This window comes from Psammomys obesus, unplaced genomic scaffold (assembly GCF_907164565.1).
Source record: "Psammomys obesus unplaced genomic scaffold, mPsaObe1.curated_primary_1811, whole genome shotgun sequence".
Lineage (NCBI taxonomy): Eukaryota > Metazoa > Chordata > Mammalia > Rodentia > Muridae > Psammomys > Psammomys obesus.
In genome coordinates this window covers 12,665,774-12,686,264 of record NW_026594428.1, presented here as the reverse complement: position 1 = coordinate 12,686,264, position 20,491 = coordinate 12,665,774, and the positions used below count along the sequence as shown (strand labels likewise).

Below are 20,491 nucleotides of genomic sequence, written 5' to 3'. Positions count from 1 at the left end.
ACACACACACACACACACACACACACACACACACACACACACACACACACTATACCCCAGCTAATCTTTTTTAACTTGGAATTAAGTTGATTTTCTTCTCTTAATTCTCTGCCCTAACAACTTAAGAGGTTACGGCCACTGTGCTAGGCTAAAATCTTGCCTCCTTTAGTATTGCCATTCACCATGAGAAAGTGATTACCCATTATGAGCATCTTTGCAGTGATACTGAGATGATATTCTGTGGGGTTGCCGGGCATGCAGTTGAGCTCAGCACAAACAAGAGGAAGGATGCCTTGCTCCTCTTTCCCCTTTGCCAGGCCTTTTCTCACGTATCCTACATAACGCAGATCAAGTAACTCCTACAAATTCCATCTGAACGGCAGAATTTGAGCTCCAACCATTTCGCAGGTGTGCCGTGCCTCAGGAATACAAGAGAAGGGAAGAGCGCCTCCCTGGCTGTGCTGTATCTTCAGCGGTGGTTGTTTTGCTGTTGTGGAGCACTACTCTCCCTTACACAGGTATCTTTAGAGGCCAGTGGACAGCGTGTGAAACACAAACGCCAGTATAAGAAAAAAAATGTGGGGTTAGCAGAGGTAACTGCCCGGCAAAGCTAACAGCAGCCAGATCTTCATGTATTTTAGGGTTATAAATCATATATAACAAATGACACAAATCGTACAATTTACTAAGTTCTGATCCGTAAACAACTAAGAGTCCTTGGAGCCATCGAGACAGTAAACAGTTTACTGCAAGCAAGTTTTCGCATGGCTTTATTAATGCTTCCTTTTTGCCTCTGGCCTCTCCCTGACCCCACCCAATTCATCGTAGCAACCACTGCTCTACTTTTCACTAACAATTATTTTGAATGTTCCAGAATTATGTATAAATAGAACCATACAGTACATGCTCTGGTTTCTTCGATTCAGGCTAATTACTTTGGAGTTTATCGATAGTATTGCATGTATCAATTTTGAGTGCTGGGTAATAATCCCTTATATGGATATAACACAGTTTATCCTTGTCTCAGTAAGGCTCAGATGAATTGTACTTCTTGTGCTACTCAAAGATAGCACACATAATTTGTGTGCTATCACACAAATTATGAACATTTGTGTAGAAATATTTGCAGAGATGTCTCTATATATTCTCTTGGTCAAATACCAACTTTTGGGATGGCCAGCCATACAGTTTTCTGATATGATTGCACCATTCTAACTACCAACCATGAACAAGCAAGAGGGTACAATTTAACATTATTTTTGTGATCCTGTAACTGTGCATCTGTTCTACCAGTTGTTTAAATATAATGTCTCTAGGCGACAAGTTCAGGAGACTTATTTGGTAATTCAGAGCTCACCTTTTTCCAAACAACAGAAGATCTCATAAGCAATGAGGAAGCTATATGCATCACACAAATTACAAAGTGTTTTTAACCATACTTACACAGTAGATAGCTGAGTATGACCCCAGGAATGTAACTTCCCAAGATTGTAAAAAATGTGCACACACTGCAGACCAGGAGACAAAACTAGAAGTAACAGAAATAGCATGAGACAGTCATGCACAGCAGCGAGACGCCGTAAAATACACGCATGGTATGTATCTCTTTGTGTTCCATTATGTATGTCACATGTTTCTCCAGCAGCACTCTTTACACTTGGTTCATAATAACCATTTTGCCGGCAGAGGAGCTAATTCTGGTACTAAGAATGACAACTCCCCTTACTTGGCTGTGTTGATGTATTGCTGCCAGGTGCAAAAGACTCAAATAGTAACATGTCCCCAGGAACAACTTTTACTCAGCTAAGTAAATCTGCACCTTCGAGCCAGTACCAAGAAACTGCTGAACTCCATAGACAGATACAAACATGCTATTGGAGCACCTGTCTGAATCCGATGTAATCTGTAAACCACTGGCATGCACCCATAGCTTCACAACCTTTCCAGACTGTATCCATCCACATATAGGTTACCTCAAAACTAAATGCAAGTGAAATGAAACTTCTGCAGTGAAATCTAATTGTTCTCCCTCCCTCTCTCAATTACAAAGCAAATGCAGTCTTTGGTTGTCTTAGAGTTCTAAACAGTCCACAGAAACCTGTCCTGATCCACATGGGAAACGTCAAGAGAGAGAAGTTTTCTATTTTAAATCTTCACTTGTTTCCTACATTCTCCTCATATGGGGCCTAACTGCCAAACAAATTCACTGAGGGGTCTTTCAAAAAATAGGAAGAGATACATATCTCTGACCAAAAACTGATTAAGGCAAAGAACAAGGACTCTCAATTGCACATTACCTGCTATTACATGCCATGCGGCTAAGGAAGAGTGTAGACAAATGTGTGGAACAAAGCTAGGAGCCTATTTCAGAAACAACATGGGCCCTTGAAAGAATTTGTAATTCTAGAAATGGAGGGATGTCTCAGAAGTGTCTCAGAAAGACATGACTACACCCAGAAGAAAGTTCACAAAGGGATTTGTAGTCGCCTATGTTCTGTAGTATCGTAAGCTTTAGCTAATGGCCTTGGAGCATATTAATGCAATCCAAAGCAGACATTTTAAGTTGAGAATCTTCCAAAAATATGTACAGTCATGTCATGATGGTCAAATCAGCACTAAAATCTGCCATGTCCCCATGTGTGTATCAATTCTAAAACTGCCAGTTCAATATGCCTTCCCAAGTGCTCCTTTATAGTTGATATTGGTAAAGCTATAAGACTGCCTGTACATAGTACATGGAGCATATCTTAAAGTGGATATTTCTAACTCTACTAAATTATCTGGACAATTTAGTACTGGTGGACAATTTAAACTTAAAAACAGTGCTGGAAACCAGCAAGGTCTGTTGATGGCCCTGCACCTCACCCAAACAAAGCCACAGATAACAGTCTTCAAATGTGCATTTCTCTATGTAATCCCTTTCATCACTTGAGACTCTTCCATGAGTGGGTTTTCATCTTAATCAGAAAAAAACAAAACCTACCCTATTCCAGTTGTGTATTCACAAGGAATGTTCTTGCCAAAGTTTGTTTAGTTTCTTCATTCTTTCTCTCTTTTGATGTTCCAGGATGGGGGGCCTTGCTGTGTAGCCCAAGCTAACCTTGAACTCATGATCCTCTTACCTATCCGGGTGTTGGGATCACTGTGATCACTACACTCTGAAAGTTTCCTTAAAAATAAGCCAAACCATAGCCTCTACTACATATTTAGATTGCAAGTGAGACTCGATTACCTCTGACACCCTAAAAGCTGTGTGTTTATTTCAACTGCCTTTGACTTCAGAAACAGACCACAGATGAAAATCAAAGTTCTTAATGATACCCCTTTCTGTTCCTTTTTGGTTTTAAGTACGGAAAAGCCCAAACTCAATTCCTTCTAAGTAATGTGCTCAATAAATCTCTATTTTATATAAATGCCCAAGTTTCACATGTGACCATGTCTGAGCCTTGTTGAAGGCAGCTCTTATGCTATAGAATGCTCAAATTAAAAAGTCTTTACCAGCTAAAACAAGTCACCTCATTTGTTCCCAAGTTACATTGAGTATTTCAAAACTTGCCTTGCCGGGGCTCTGCTGTTTAAAAAGAGACATTTCTTGAAGAAATATGCTGAAATTCATCCACGACTCTGCAATGCAGTGGCTCAGCCTGGGTCTTTCATCTGGCTTGGAATTGATGACTTCCCAGCTAAAGAGAGAAAAAAATGTAATTGAACTTCAGCAACAATAACAGTGACACCAACAACAGTGTTCATTAAACACTAAAGGCCTCATTACGCTTTGAGTTCAGAGGGCTAAACCAGCCAGATACCCAACTCAAAGGCTTAAATGGTGAGAGAAATGACTAGCAACATTAGTAGTTATCTGATTATAGGATGGGACACGTTAGGAAGGCCAGGGCTGGGACTTTGGAACATATTTCCTAAAGAAGTCATTGTTTAGCTCAGACCTTGAATGAATTAGTACTTTACCCAAGGTACTTGACTATAGAACATCACGCTATGTAGAGAGACCCTAGCATAGGGAAAGCTGAAAGTTCTGCCCTGTTTTAGCCTCAGTGCAGCACCAGAAAAGTGAGCAAGGAGAAAAACAATGTATAAAGCTTCTGGGGAGGAGGCATAGCTCATTCTGGGCCTTTCAGCACTTGTTGAAAACTTAAACCTGAAGGATAGGAAGCCACAGCACAGCTATAGAGGCAGGGACATTGGACATGTAATTATTAATAACATCAAGAACCTGTTTTCAACATATGTGGTAGCTGACCAACTCTTTAAAACTAGTATGGTGTCTTACAATAGCTCCCTTTTGTTTGGAAAACAAAATCAGTCTGTATGTGGGTACACATGCACATGCTGTGTTACACGTATGTGTAAACATACCACAGAGTGTGAGCAAAGTCAGAGGTCAACTCTATAAAGTGTGTTCTCTCTTCCCAGCTTTCAGTGGATTCTGAGGATTGGTCCCAAGGTGCCAAGGGCTTAGTATCTAATGACTCTATCTTATGAACCATCTCACCAGCCCAAGTCTCCCTATTTTTCTGAAGCACCTTTCCCCATCATTTTAGATGGGTTATAGGTGATGCAGAGGCCAGCAACGTGCCATGTCCTTGCCTTTTACAAGAACCTCATCGAGATGAACATTAGAAACATTCCAGGAAGGAGATATGTGAAAACTACACACCATTTCATGAAATGATGGCGACCTCAATCTCTTTTTTTTTATTAATTTTTATTTTTTATATAAATCACAGGTTATTTACTTTGTATCCCACTTGTAGCCCCCACCCTCATTCCCTCCCAATCCCACCCTCCCTCCCTCATCTGGCCTCAACCTCTTAAAAATCACTTGTACATGCCTAACACATGGAAATACAAGCTCTGGTAAACAGTCTCAAGTTCATTATTTGAGAGATAATTTAGTCCTACCAACTCAAAGGTTGTGCTATCTCGGAGCCATGGACATGCAATAAAGAAATGCAGCGATGATTCCAGCAGATGGCATTAGTGAACTTTCTGGAAGGGTGAGGCTGATCTCTAGATTCAACCCCAGTATCCCCAAAACAAAAACAAAACGTCGGCCCTCATTGCTCAACTACAAGGCAATTATGTACATATAGAGTAACAGAATATATATATATATATATATACACACATATATATGTATATATATACACAGAATATATATATATATACATATGTATATATGTAATACTTTGACTAATAAGGCAAACTTTTGATTAATTAAAAGCATTTTAAATATAAAGTTTGATTGTCCCTGGTGATATAGGCCTATAATCCCAACTAACCAGGAGGCTGAAGCAGGAAAAATTTAAGTCAATGGCCTAACTGGACTACAGAGTAAATTTAAGGCCAGCCTAGGTCTTAGTGAGACCCTGTCTCAAAATAAGAAAATAAGCAGCAGCAGAGGGATGTGAGCATTAGAGAGCACACATGCAGGAGAGATAGTGGTATAGATAGCTCAGTGATAAAATGATTACCTCCCCAAGTACAAGGCCCTAGGTTCAGCCTCCATTACCACAATCTAAGCATAAATGACTGTCATAGTGCTGAAAGGAGGAGGCCATGTTCTTTTTTCCTTTTTCTTTGCCTCAACTAACGCTCTGCCAGAGAATCAAGAAATATCAGTTGTCAAGCTGACACTCTGAAGAAGACAGACATCTGCCAAATGACTTCATGCATGTCATGTGGGGGAATGCCTGGCTTTCAGGAAGTCGTTTACACATCAATTAGCATTACCCTGTCTTAAGCCAGTGAGCATGCTGCTTTTCATTTGTGAGCAAATCATGCACCAGGTATGAATACCTGGTTCATGATTCCGGACCTACTATAAGAACACTAAGCACATGGCAAAGAAGCCATTATTTATAACAAAATCCAGTATGTCTGCTTAATCGGGTGAGATTTTACACAAGAAAGCCAAATAAGTATGGATGAAGAAATACAAGGTTGCTCAATTGGGGTTATTTTATCAGATATAGCAAATTTGCTGCTACTGACACAGGCTAGACCACGGCTCAGCTTAATGAGATTAGGAGGATGACAAACACACATTTTCATTTCTCTTTTCCTATACTATCTGTATTTAAGGGTATTGTTGAACCGTTTGGGAAATATAATTCTACCAAGTCAGTCAAAACATAACAGAATGATGATTTGAGTATTTGGTCGTTAAATATTGAAATGAAATGAAATGAAAAACTGATATTTTGGCCAAACTATACTTTTATCAGGAGAATAATACTTTTATCAGAAGAATGAGTAATGTGAGTTGTGCTCAAACAAGAGAAGATAAAATAGTGGGGGAAACAAATAAACTGAACTCCCTAAGTTTGTGTATCAACTTTACCATGATAATATCAATGGAAAAAAATCCCAGGATACATGCAGTTTGGTGAAATGAACAGGTACTTAAGCAACAGGTGAGATGGCTCAGCTGGTAAAGGCACCTGCTACCAAGCCTCATGATGTGAGTCCAGTTGCTGGGATGTACATGGTGAAAGGGAAAATGTGACTCTCATGAGCTGAACTCAGACTTCCACGTTTGTGCCATTGCATGAGCACACACACATCTCCTCCCAAAGGAATAAATGTAAGTAGAACTTTTAAAACAAATAAAATAAAATAGACAGTTACTTCAGAGAGGGGATGATGACACAAAGAGGGTGACATGAGCCAGGCAGGTGGGAGGTGCTTAGGTACTGATCACAATCTGCTTCTTGACTTGGGCAATGGTGGTGTAGAAATCAATGTACTGTGACTACTAAGGCTAAACACACACAAACACACATGTACACATGTGTCTGTATATGTATATATAAGCATTTTATTTTTTAAGCTTTTATATTTCATTTCATGAATCATTTTCTAGCTTTTTCCTCAGTTTACTTACTTGTGAAGTAAAGATAATACTTCTGTTAAGTAAAAAAAAAAAAGAAAATTATTTTTAAGTGCACGTTACTTTGTTAAACTGCCAGAACTTTGCTCTGAAGGCTGCCTTTAGCATTGTGTCTCAAGGATGACATCATATATTTTATTTAGTAAGTAATGCCCTAACATTGGAAATGAGCCTGGTAAAATAGTAAATTACCAGTGCAGAGATCATGTAAAGGATCTTTCTGATGGACTTCAGGTGGGCATTATCTGTTAATTCATTTACATTTTCAGTAAAATATGATCAATTTTCCCCTTTGTGCATTTCATGATGATGAATACACTATGTCTAAGGTATGAATACCAATACTGTTGTTTTTCTTACTACATCCATGGATTGCATCATTTGCTTAGGAAAAAATACTCAATTTGTAACTTATTTTCATTGGCATGCAAAACCACTCAATCTCTCTATTTTGAAAAAATTTCATGTGATATTTTTAAAAACACATCCCTTTGTTTCCAACATTGATATTAGTATGACAAATAATTTTCATTGACAATTGAATAGTTATAATCCCAAACAGAAATCCATAGTACACAGGTCAAAAATATTATCTAACCAAACAATTTTGGGAAAAATGTAATAAATGTTGGAGACAAGAATAAATGTTCAGATTGAACAAAATAAAAATTTATGGAGACAGGAGCTGAACAGAAAATTCTAATTTAGGACTGAAGAAAGGGTATATCTTCACATTTAAATACGACTTGGACCCAAAGAAGACTGGAGTTTAATTGATAAAATTATATAGTGAGGAGCTGGAGAGATAGCTTAGCAGTTAGGAACGCTTGTTGCTCTTTCAGAGGACTCAGGCTTGGTTTCCCAGCACACACAGCAGCTCACAACCATCTGTAATTCCAGTTCCAGGGATCAAATACCTCTTTTAACCTCCACAAGCATCAGGCATGTATGTGGTCCACAAATATACATACATGAAAATACCCATACACATAAATTCTCCAAGTGAGTTAACCATTAATTTATGTCACCAGTTTGATGGGTGACATAGAATTATACAGAATGCCAGACATAATGTCAGTTTCTCACATTCCTTCATGCTATGGATGAACACGAAACCCACCCAAGTAGTCTCATCTACTTGAGGACAGAGTCAAGACCCAAGAACAAGATTCCTGATTTCCAATACAGTTCTTCTTAAACAATGTGACTCTTCAAACAACAAATAAGTTCAGTAGTACCCTTAAAAAATGTTATTCTTGAGAATAAGGAACATTCCTGTTTCTCTGCTTCCTAGAATGAAGAAAAGGAGCTGTGGTTGACCAACACAGTGCTGGGCTCATGCAAGACCAGCCCTTTCCAGGAAAGCAGGGCATGTCATGTGCAGAATCCAAGTACTCAGCGGAAACTAAGACCCAAGTGTGATGCTGGGGGTTGCTCAGTACAAGTGACATGTGCACACACAGCTGCTCCATCACAAAACTCTAGGTTTTCCTAGAAAGCCTGGGAAACATGAAACAGAGACGTAATCTCTGTGAATACTGGACAAAGTTTGGGAAACATCTTTTCCATGGCTGTAACCAATATTCAAGGCAAGGCCTAGCTATGATACAGGGAGGTGAAACACACTTTAGCCTTCAAAGTAGTTCAAGATTTTACCAAGTTCTTGATTAAAGACTATATACCACCCATGATGAAAGCTTCTCTAAGGGAGAAAATTTCATTACCACCAGTGTCGTTGTTAATATCACTTCCTTCCTTTCAGACAGGACATGAGAACTCCAGGTTTAAAGGAAGTCAATGCTCTCAGTGTCTCACGCCTCCCTCCCAATCCACGCTCCTAAGGCACTGAGCCAGCAGCACACTACACCCACAAGCAAAGGTCCACTGGAACATCAGCCCCGTCGCCATTCCTACCAGCCTCAGTTTCCCAGGTTCAGATCCCAGTCCCCTTGTAGCCACTCCAACTTTCAAAGAGGCGTGACCCTGGAATCTGCAAATCTTCCTCTTTCCAAAGGAAAAAAAAAAAAGGCTAAATGTCATTTGCTTAGGTTTTCCTTCAAAAGGAAAATATTCTGGTGGTTTTATACAAGTGACATTCTACAGCCAAAATAAGCAGGTTACTAATGAACCCTTAGCCGCAAAGTCCTTTGTCAACAGTTGAAGATACATGGTTTCCCTTGCAAACATAATATGATGGCTCCTTGGACAAGCAGCCCCTTTTTCAACAAGGAAGAGCTTTGATTTGAATTTCAAGGCAATATCCTTGCTTTCTGCCTCAACAGTCCTTTTAGACTACATGCTGCGTTGAGGCCCACCCTTCAGAGCTTTTCACTGGGGTGTATGGCACCTCAGCTACTGAAATGGGCCTGGGCCTCACTTCAGAAGATTCTGGCAGAGCAGTTTTGGGGGAAACTCAGAAATTTGCAAGGATAAAAGTGTGCCAGGCATTCCTGTTTCTTACCCTGAGTCACTGTGAGAAAATTATGTGGAAGTCCTATTTTATAAATGAATGAATGAATAAACAAACAAACAAACAAATAAATAAATAATGAATAAGAGACAGAGATATCTGCTTGGATAAATTGGTGTCTCAGGGGCCAGATTTACTCCCTTCCCTGGACATCAGGCAAAGAAGGGGAATGGCATGAAGCACCAAGAATCTAATGATTTCCCAGTTCACTCCACACCCCAGAGCAGGGAGGAGGAATCTGTCACCACCCGGAATTGATCCAAGATGGTGGAGTTTGCAGGCCAGAGTGGGGGAGTCAGGTGCTACACGGAAAGGAGAGCGCTTAGGAGGTCTGCAGGGGAATCCCTGACATGTTCTTTGAAGGACTGGTAGCTGTGCCTTTTGGGGGAACAGAAACAGGCAACAGAAAAGGGCTGTGAGGAATGCCTATAAAGAGCAGTATCTGTGCCAGGACGACTCCTCGTCCCACGAACTCAACTAGAAAAAACTCAAAATCCACAGTCATTGACAGAGCACCCAGTGGGGTCTTGACTCAACAGCCAAGAAAATCACCTCTGAACAAAGTGCTGCCCTGGACCCGAGGGCAACTTTTACAAGAAAGGCTCCCAAAGGGCTACCCTGATTCAGTCATTCAATATGGTTCAAAAGGTCAAATGGGTCTGAACTGCTTGTTTTTCACCTTGAGTGTGTGTGTGTACTGCATTATTTTGTACTTCTTTTTCTTTAAAATTACAGTGATCAGGGCTCGAGAAATGACTCAGCAGTTAAAAGCAGGCACTGACCAGAGTTTCATTCCAAGAACCCACCTCAAGCATCTCCCAACTGCCTGAAATCCCAGCTCCAGGGGGAATCCAACAACTCTAGCCTCTTAGGATAACTGCTGTCATGTACACAGGCCCACACCATAACAGATAATCTTAAATATATATAAAGCTATGAAAGTCCAAGTAGCCATGGATGGTCTTGAACTTGCTATGTAGCTAAAGCTAGCCTAGTAAGTACTCTTGATTCTCAGATTTCTACTTGCAGAGTGCTGGCATTATAGGCATGTGCCGCAATGCCTAGTAAAAAGAGCTCGCTGTAGTGTAAGTATTTAACCTGTCTGTGGCCTCATGGTGCAGCACACAGTATTCTCCATTAGGGGGTTCTCTGAGATTAGGAAACATGACACTCAGAGCTCCTTTAAAAATAAACTGGCATTCTGAAAGAGGGGAAATGCACTAGCTAGTGTTTGACCACTAAGCACCGACACTGAAACAAATGAGCCTTGGTGTCATTTTCAAAAAGTAACATCTCTCATTGTCTGCACTTCACCTCTGCTATTCCAGTAAGTACACACCAAAGATGCGTCCTGTTTCTATGCCTGACTCCAGAGACTTCAAATGACAAGGCCGAGCCCTCAATCACTCAGTAAGCTTACACGAGATGACACAGTGCCTGCGAACACAGGCCCTTACTCACAGGTAGTGCGCACACGCACACACACACACTTCACACATGAAAGTCACCTGTTATAAATAGCTTTTAATCTCAGGCTATTAGAGAAAAATCAGTTTGAAAACTAATTTTGGGGTTGGATGAGAGGGACAAACTTGTTAAATACAAAAAACTGAAGACTATTTCTCAAAAACAAAACTTCTATTTGTAACATATCAAAACTCAAATTCTTTCACATATTTTTAAATTTAGGTTAAAGGAGAGAATTACCAAAGAGGAAGAGAGAGAGGAAAAACCAAATACTAAGTATGTGAGGGGAGGAGACAGACTATAAATGAATCTGGAAGGTCCAGTTTGAATTCTTGGTACTGCTAAGACCAAATGGCAAGAAATGATGTGAAAAGCAAAGCCATCCACAGACTGAAGCCAATTTCCTTTTGCACAGAGCTGTTTTTCAATTTTATTTCTGCCATTTGTAACAAAATAGAGGACTAACATCTTTCAGCTGAAATAATGAAAAGCTGTGCACTTTATATTATATGGTAGACAGAACTATTAAAAAAGAATTACCGATAAGATTACACAAGCAAGGCTTCTCATTTAGGCGGCAGTTTCTAGCTGAGAAGAGCCAAAGCGGTTGAATAACAATTCAAATAAAGGCAGCAAACCATTTCAAGTACAGGGTGTTACAGCACCACAACTACAACCGGCAACTCCTTCCAGGGGTCAGGCATGCTTCTGCCTCTTAGAAGCTCAGTGACCCCCTTTAATCATCATGTCTGATTTATTATACTGCTGAAGAAGTGGAGGTCCAGACTCGTCTCCTGGGGGATCAAGGTCATGGCACGGAACAGGACGGACCAGCAGGGGAAGCCCACTGTCCACACTGAAACATACAGAGACAAATGGCAAAGGACGTCCATCCCTAACTACAAGCTAAACCAGTCAAAACAGACACGTGGAAAGAGCAACCCTGGTTCCAGGCAAAACTCGGGCCTAAGGAATTGGGATCTTCTTTTCTCTTTCAAGCGCATTGGCGGTTTCTATGCAGTCGTCACAAGCTATCCTATAATCCAAGTGTAGCTTCTCAGACTAAATTACATCCTTCGTTAAAATCACGGCCACAGCTGCGCTTTCCTAAGTGCTCCATCGGTGAGCACTGTCTCAGGCAGTCTCCACAGGACCCCTTCCCTTCCCTCATCATAACACCCTACAAGTCAAGACTGGCATTGTGATCTCCATTTGACCCAACAGAAAATGGGAGCCAGGAGATCTGCTACTGAGCCATGATTATTATATTGTTTCCTTGCAGAAATTCTGGTGTAATGGGTTTGTGGTCATTGTAATGCTAACTCCCCATTAGACTTTCAATCACATTAATCACAATCACATTGTGTGGACACTGTTCTGACCTCTCTAAGGCAAACAGAAAGGCCGAGGCATATAGCTCAGCTGGTACAGCGCTTGCCACATGCATGCTCCTGGAAACTTCGTAGCTTTTCATATTCATGTATGAATTTGTGATCATTTAAAATCACCTTTAGAAGATTCCTGGGAGAGCACTGTTGGAGACTTTTTCACAGTGTGATTTTATTATAGAGAGGAGATATACATTGAAGCTAAACAGTATTTTTCAGAAAGTTAGCCGTGTCATTGTACGGTGCGGGGAACTTTTAAAAAGGGATTTGTAGTAATTTGTCACCTAGCGACGGTGACAAACATCTGTTGCAGCCCTCACACCTATAAATATGTTTTGGCCTAGAGACCTTTCATTCTCAGCTAGTGACTCAGGGTCCCATGCTCACCGCTAGTGACCATCTGTTGATGCTAATTCCTGTTGAATTTTTCTTAGAAAGGTCAGTTAATATCCGGTTACGGACTTTAACATTTCTTAGTGTAAAGTGTCGGACTTTTTTTTTTTTTTTTAAATCCTCTGGAGACTTACTCTGCCCTCTACGAGTGAATATAAGCAGAGAGAGAAACAAAATAAGAGCAGGCAAGGTCTCTCTCCAGAACACAGAATTAGAGCTGTGACAAAGCAAATGGGATGTGTCAACTGGAGGATTAAACAAGCAAGCAGGAGATTAAAAAACTACATAGCACTCAATTTGAAGCTTTCACTCTCTCAGACCAATTAGCCAAGGAGCAGCTTCTCCCAGGGCCAGGGACAAAGAGGCACCATGCCTGTGTTTCCCACCCAGGGAAGTTGAGCCCTGCCTTCTGGGGGCTAGTTAGTGTTCTGTTCAGACCTACAGACACACACACAAGCACACATACACACAGACACACAAGTGGCACACACATGCACACACACATGCACACATATAGACACACACATACAAACATACATGCACACAGACACACACACATACACCCCTCTCCCCTTCTCCCTCCCTCCTTAATTTGAAAAGGTACAGGAATGCCCCCTCCCAGAGATGGTCCTTGCCCCTCTATCTCAAATTAAACACTGCCTCTTTGGGGTGGAAAAGCATCGATTATTTAACCCACCATCTAGAAGGATGCTTTCTTCTCCTAGCTGTGGTATTCTTTTCAAGTGCCTGAGGACAAGATGCCAGCCATTTTCAACGTTTCCACTTCTGTTAGTGTTTAATAACTAGATTCTGTAACCAATGGCTTGGGCAAGGGAATGTTTTTTACAAGCCCAAGGCAAGCACTTCCTTGAGACACATAGGAGACTAAAAGGCCCTTCCTTCTGGAATACCACAGCCAAGATTTGATTCAATCACTTCACTGTCCCTAAGCAGGAAAAGATTTCCCCTCTATCCTCAAAGGGCAGATAAATATCAGAGTCAGGAACCCGGCTTCAGGGAAAGCTGCTATGGTGGAGGGAGTTTGCTAACTTGGCACTCTATCTGAGCTGCAGTTTCCAACAAATTACAGCCCAGGAGTTACTGCAGCCAGGCTCAAAAGTAAGTGTTCTGTCCCTGCTTTTTGACCTTTGGTTTAGCTGTATGAACCTGGTGGTTATGTTTCTTAGAACTGAAAATTAAAAAGTTAACAGCATAATTCCCAATTTTGCTCTTTAGACTCTAGAGCCATTGCACTGGGCCTGAGCACCACATACAGCCCAAGTGGACAGAATTACTGAGTCATTCCAAAGTGTGTCTAATCTAAAGGCCAATGAAAATTAATTTTGTTGTATGTGATAAAGAAGGATACCCTAGGTTATGACAAAACCCGGTGACTCTCATGCATAGTACAGATATCAACTACCAACTAGCACGTTGGACTGTTTGGCTGTGGGTCACATTCACGCCTTGGGCCTTCCTTTAAAGAGAACATTTATTTGTTTCTCTTTATAGGTAAGCCAGCAGTTGAATAACATAACCAGTAGCTTTTAACAGAATACAACCATACCAAGATAACCACACCCCTACCAGTCATAAAAACAGCTGCATTCTCAATGTGGTATCTCTGCTTTGCTAACTCAAGCAGATTTTGAAAATAAGATGTGGTTTAAACACTGCATGTGTTCATGGTAAATTAGGTACAATGCAGTAACAATGAGCAGCATGAAGGGAGGATGGGTACAGTATGAGTTTGGGGGTGTGGAAGGCACAATCAAGAAAGAGGATGATGAAAGGTGACATCCCTTAAATGCTGCCAGAAATATGGAAAGAAGCAAATCCATAATAAGTCCTACAGTAAAACAAAACTATAAATATAAAATTTTCCTGCCTGGTGTAGAGGACATTTCTATGTGAACATATTTCTTCTACTTCCTTATGCACACAAATAGCAATAGAAATTTGCTTATGAATAGAAAGGTTAGCCCTTCAGTGTATCTGAGTTCTAATACAGAAGTCAGCAGATATATATATATATATATATATATGTGTGTGTGTGTGTGTGTGTGTGTGTGTGTGTGTGAAGGGCTGCCTGCAAACAGTATATAAAGAGCCACTCAATTGCTTCATTTCCATGCACATTATTAATCTACTTGAGATGCCTCCCTTTTAAAAATAAGCATTTCACAAGTGAAAGGGAATAAGTGTAACTAAAGGAATTGAAACAGTCTAAGCTGAACCATACCAGTGACAGAGGTGCTTGCTCTTCTGAAGTCCTCCTTCATTCTTACCTGTGGGTGACAGATACTTATCTTTGTCCCCGGAGTTCTCAGCTGGCTCAAGTTTCTGCCAGCGGTGTGCAGGGGAATTTAATGACCGCCACCTGCGATTTATATGTGTGTGTGTAAAATGTCAAGCAGTATTTTAGATCACCAACTAGCCAAAAGCAGTTTCAGGAAATCACTTTCGAGATATCAGAGGGCACAAGGAGGTTGTATGTACGTGCCCACCCAGCACAGCCCCTGGAATACAGGAGATTGGCCCCTTTCTCTTCTTCATCAGGGGCACTGTTTACTGGGCATGCCTGGTAGTGAAATGACCTTAGATGCCTTCTGTTTGGTAAGCAGACACATACAGATGAGAAAATACACAGCTAATAAGAAGTAATAACTATTCTGCTTTCTGTTTGTATGCTATGTTACTTACATGAACAAGATTGGGGGAAAATTAATATAGAGAAATGGCTCTCTGATCAACCCCAACCATTTACTTTTACTGGGTGAGAAGCACCCAGAACTACAAAAATAAAACTACTGTGGAGCATTCCTTTACTGAGTCTGGCCATCCCAAGCTTTCTTTTCACACAGATCAGTTAAATAGGGTGTTAAACATTTCTATCCCAACCGACTTGGGAACCCATATCCCTAGGTGAAAACTACAAAGGTAATGAGTCTTTAGGATTGCAGACACAGACAAGTAAGACTAATGGGGCTTGCTGGATGACAGAAAACCACTTCTTTTTAAACAAACAGTAACTATTTTGAAGAAACAACATATAAAAGAAACAGGGAGAGATCTTCATTCTTTTGTTAGTTATTCTATGCTTTTGATTATTTTTTGATGATGTGATAGTTTTAATTAGCAACAGGACATGATATAGAATCACCCTGGGAAAAGGGCCTCTAAGAACGCCTGTGAGGAATCACCTGAATTATGTTAACTGATAGGAGAGGATTTGCCTACTGTGGGCAGCACCACTCCCTGGGCTTTGGATCCTGGATATACAAGTGAAACTGTCCAGTGCTAACAGGTTTAGAATGACCCCTCTACCCATCACAGCCATAAGATACCCCAGGCAAAGATTAAATATATGTTTGGATTCATCCAGGTTTTTACATCAATTTCCAATATGATACTTTTAAGATACAAATGGATGTGTAGTAGAAGAATGAAACATTTCTCTAAATTCTGGCATGAATCAACTTGCTGGTATTATAAGAGCATGGGAAGGTAGTGTTCTTACACAACAAGAAAGGCTGTGAGAGAAAGGGACTGGTAGAGCTACAGCATGGCTCACACTAACTAGGGTACTCAGGAGTCTGACTGTCCCACATGGTAAGTCTGGAGCTATACATAGAGACACTGACTGAATTTTGGAATCACGGCTCCCTCTGCACATAAATAGCTTTCAACTAAATTTTCAAATCATGGCCTCCTCTGAAATATCTGTGGGCCCTGGGTTACATACTTCGAAGGTCTTCTAAAGTCTGAAGTTGGAGAAAATTGAATAATTCAAGCCCTATATTTCTATGTAATGGATATTTACTTTCTTATGAAGAATGGACCTAGAGCTTTGTCTAAGAGGGGAATAATATGCATGTTAACAATACTGCTTGTACAGAACAAGATAATTTGAACACAGGGAACTTCCCAGAGACTCATACTCCAACCAAGGACTATTTGTGGAGATGACCTGGAACCCCTGCACAGGTGTAGCCCATGGCAGTTCAGTGTCCAAGTGGGTTACATAGTAATGGGAAGAGGGACTGCCTCTGACATAATCTGATTGGCCTGCTCGTTGATCACTTCCCCCTGAGGGGGGAGCAGCCTTACCAGGCCACAGTAGAGGACAATGAAGCCACTTTTGATGAGAACTGATAGACTAAGATCAGAAAGAAGGAGAGGAGGACCTCCCCTATCAGTGGACTTGGGGAGTGGCATGCATGCAGAAAGAGGAGGGAGGGTGGGATCGGCAGGGGAGGAGGGAGGGGCTTATGGGGGGATACAAAATGAATAAAGTGTAATTAATAAAAAAAAATAAAAGATTTAAAAAAAAAAACAATACTGCTTGTATTGTGATACAGATGGGCGGGGGCATCTTGGACAGCAACCATCAGTGGCCCTTCAAGTACCATCATAATGTCAGATCTACAACCTAATGGTTCCCAGACAGCAGACCTCCTACTATGCTGGGAAAAACACCAAGACAATTTCACTTTCTGGCGTTATAAGGATATTAAAATATAAAATGCTGCAATCAGGTTATAGTGATGTCTGTGGTTCTACCATGAAGAGAAGTTCAAAACATATTATTTCAACTTTAATTTCTGATGAACTGGCTGCTCTGATGTCTCAGCTAATTATCAGGCTGTTGGTAACTCTGGTCTGGAACGGCTGCCCTGATGCCTTGCCTCCCACAGAGCCAGCTGGGTTAGTTTATGAGGGCCACCTACAAACTGTTGTCTTCCCCAGCGCTTTTTCCTTGTTTGACAAAGTTGGTAAAATACAGATCTGAAAACTCTACATGTGATTAGGGCAAAGATCATGGACTTTGTTGCAAACATGGTACTGGAGAGCCCAGAAACTGGAATCAGGGCATAATTGGGGTATAAAGAGAGAGTATACCAAAACACTGGCTACAGCTAAACGTCAGGCATTAACCACCTTAAGTAAATAAATCATCCTCAGATTTTCATTAAAAAGACTATGATTTCCTATGCTGTGATATTACCAACAATGGTCACTTGTAAGCTGTTTTGTTTTGTTTTGTTTTGTTTCATTTTGGGTTTTAGTATTATATAACAACGCCTCTTATTCAATATGATCTAGGTTATGTATTAATTCTAAATCATGTTCATCAGAACCTGGTATGGATATTTGTAGGCTTATGTTTTAACTTGGAGGCTAATTTACAATCAATTAACCAAGTACAACCTTGAAGATATCCAATTCAATCCAGGAAGGAGGAAGCATATGTATAAGTTCTAGGGACTTTGAAAGTCATCAATTGATTCAGAGCTAGGGACAAAGACTAATTTTCATATATAAATTGATATAAGAATTTTAAAAATATATTATTTGAATTTCTAACTTCACTTATTTACAGATGGGTAAAAACTTAATGACACAATCAAAATAGGGACTTTAAAAATATTTATCTCTACCCTTTGTGATTGTTCTGTCTACTCTATTTTAATGATGTTGTTATTAATTCTTGTTGAGTTTCATACAATGTATTTTGATAATTCACCCCCCCCAATTCCTACCAAATCCTACCCTACCCAATTTCATAGCAACTTACCCTTGCCACCTCTCCCAAATGCCCTCATAGAAATATAGAACTATTTTCATAGAAATATAGAACTATTCTTGGCAAGACGTGTTTGCCTGCTATATCAAATATCAAAGTGTAACAGAGGCTTAAGCAAGAAAACACTTCATTTCTCTATATGACAACTGAGCATCAAGGTCCAGGGTGATACAGGCACACCCACAGTGTTAGAAACCCGGACCCTTTCTGTTTTGTTGCTCAGTTATTCTCAAATCACACTTCCTCAAATGGTCCAAGACAGTTACTTCATATACTCAATTAACTCATTCATATCACCAACATAAAGAAGAAACAATGTCAATAAAACATTTCCCTTTTCTCTCTAAAGCCATGTACCTATACATTCTATACATGGTGGTAGGCAAACATTCGCTGTAAAGGTCCAGAAAGTTCACATTTGCATCTTCCCTGCATTTATTTATATGAAAGAGCAGAGTAGTGGTCCAATAAAACTTGACTTTGAAAAACAGGCAACAGAATGGATTTGTCCCACAACCCAGAGTGATGTACTACTTCAGAGTGTCATGAGCTTCAGAAACATGGCTACCCGGCAAACCAGGAACCATAAGATACTCCCCACTAGGAGAGCCCTCCTATTTACTGGGAATGTACCAAGGGCTAGAAGCTATGGGCAGTGCTTTGTTTATATTACTTCTTGTCCTCACTTCTAACAGGATGAGGAAAGGTCCATTTTCCAGAAGGCAAGCAGATATGGCCAAGAAAGGCAGCACCTGGATTAGAACCCATCCCTGCAGCTTCCAAGCCATTTTTTTCTTCCAAATAAAAGAATGTTCTCCTGCAGTGCACTGTGAGTAAAACACATGCACACGAACTCCTATTGTACCACCGGCAAAGCAGTTCTGCCAGGCTTGACATGTAACATCGCAACAGCAAAGCTTAAAATAGCCCTTGTGCTAGAGGTTTCTCCCAGCTTTCACAAGGAGGCACCTACCCTTCAGCTTTGCCTGAGTAACAACTGCCAAGGTCTTACGTGCTGTAGCCTTGGTAACTAATGAGGGCCTATAAATGTGAAGGTACCATCCCAGTCACTGAATACTTGCAGGGTCTTCCAAAGCTGAGAGAGGCGGGGGAGGGCATTGATCCCTTGTTATCACTCTTCATGTTGCTCTGAGGCAAACATATACCATTGGCTTCCCACACAAGGCTGACTATGTTAATGTGTTATAGCACTCTTTCCAGAAACTTCCTGACAAGGCTTCATGATTCTTATCAGAGCCCCAAGCACCACTTCCAGTTTGTTAAGAGCTGGCACAGGAACATGACGTTATCTGCCATCAAACCCTTGGTGCTTAGGACATAACAACTCCCATCTCATGTCCCTCCCCTCTTCTGTGACAAAGGGGGAAGGGGCTTAAGTTCTTTCCTTTCTAGTCAATGCTGATTTTGTTATATCTGAGACAAACTGGAAAGCAAGTCCATTAAATCTAGGTTTGTAATTTCTCTGTGTTGGCTTTATATTGAAACTTGTATCTCAAAGCCTTTCTTAGCACAAATAAATGGGTTCCTATAAGCAAGTTCCCCCAGTGTCTCAGAACGAAAAGAACAGGGCTATTTAGAATCTGTTCTGTTTAGCCATTTCTGGAGGGAAATGTTATCAGCCACTAGAGAGTGATCCAAGCTACCCCAGAAATACTGAGCATATGCCATAGGATCTGATCCTTGAGCAGCCTTCTCAGCAAAGCAGGAACCTGCTTTTCTGAGAACTTAAGTTTCATAAGTTCTTTTTAATCCCTCTCCTTATCTGACGGTGGAGTCTATAAATTTTATGGCATAATTTTAAGAGTCCCCACTGGAAATGGGTTTGTTTTCAAACTGAAGCTTTTAGAAGTTCCAACAGCTCAGAGTAAAATGCCACATTCTGAGTCAGGAACATTTGTACATTGATGCCTCTCTTCTGTTCACATGGCTAGCAAGAGGTCCCATCATCATCATCATCATCATCATCATGGTAATTACTGTGTGGCGCTCATTAACATCATTGTGTGTGGGAGTCTGCCCAGCTCTGGGAGCACCAGTCTCCACCCCTGAAACAGTTGCACGATGAGGGTGAGCATTCAGGGAACCTTCATAGCTCGCTGTTGCCAGGCAGAAGGAACATTCTGGGCTTTCACTCTTTCCATTACCTCTTTCCATATTAGGAACAACTGCAACCCTCCCTCCCTAAGCAAGGAATCTGCTGCAGTCTGGTGATGCCTCTTGGAGACACTACTACAGGCCTGCGTGCCAAATCGTTA

General features: G+C 40.8%; 1 protein-coding gene across 3 annotated transcripts in view; it reads right to left on the bottom strand.

Moving 5' to 3' along the window:
* Retreg1 (reticulophagy regulator 1) overlaps window positions 1-20,491 on the bottom strand; it is a 143,196-nt gene that overhangs the window by 5,562 nt on the left and 117,143 nt on the right. For all 3 annotated transcript variants that reach the window (XM_055619012.1, XM_055619013.1, XM_055619014.1), the window contains 2 exons: window positions 3,557-3,683; window positions 1,444-1,528 (listed from right to left, as the gene is read on the bottom strand). In XM_055619012.1, the coding sequence (XP_055474987.1) occupies window positions 1,444-1,528; window positions 3,557-3,683 (212 nt within the window). The remainder of the gene's footprint in view (window positions 1-1,443; window positions 1,529-3,556; window positions 3,684-20,491) is intronic.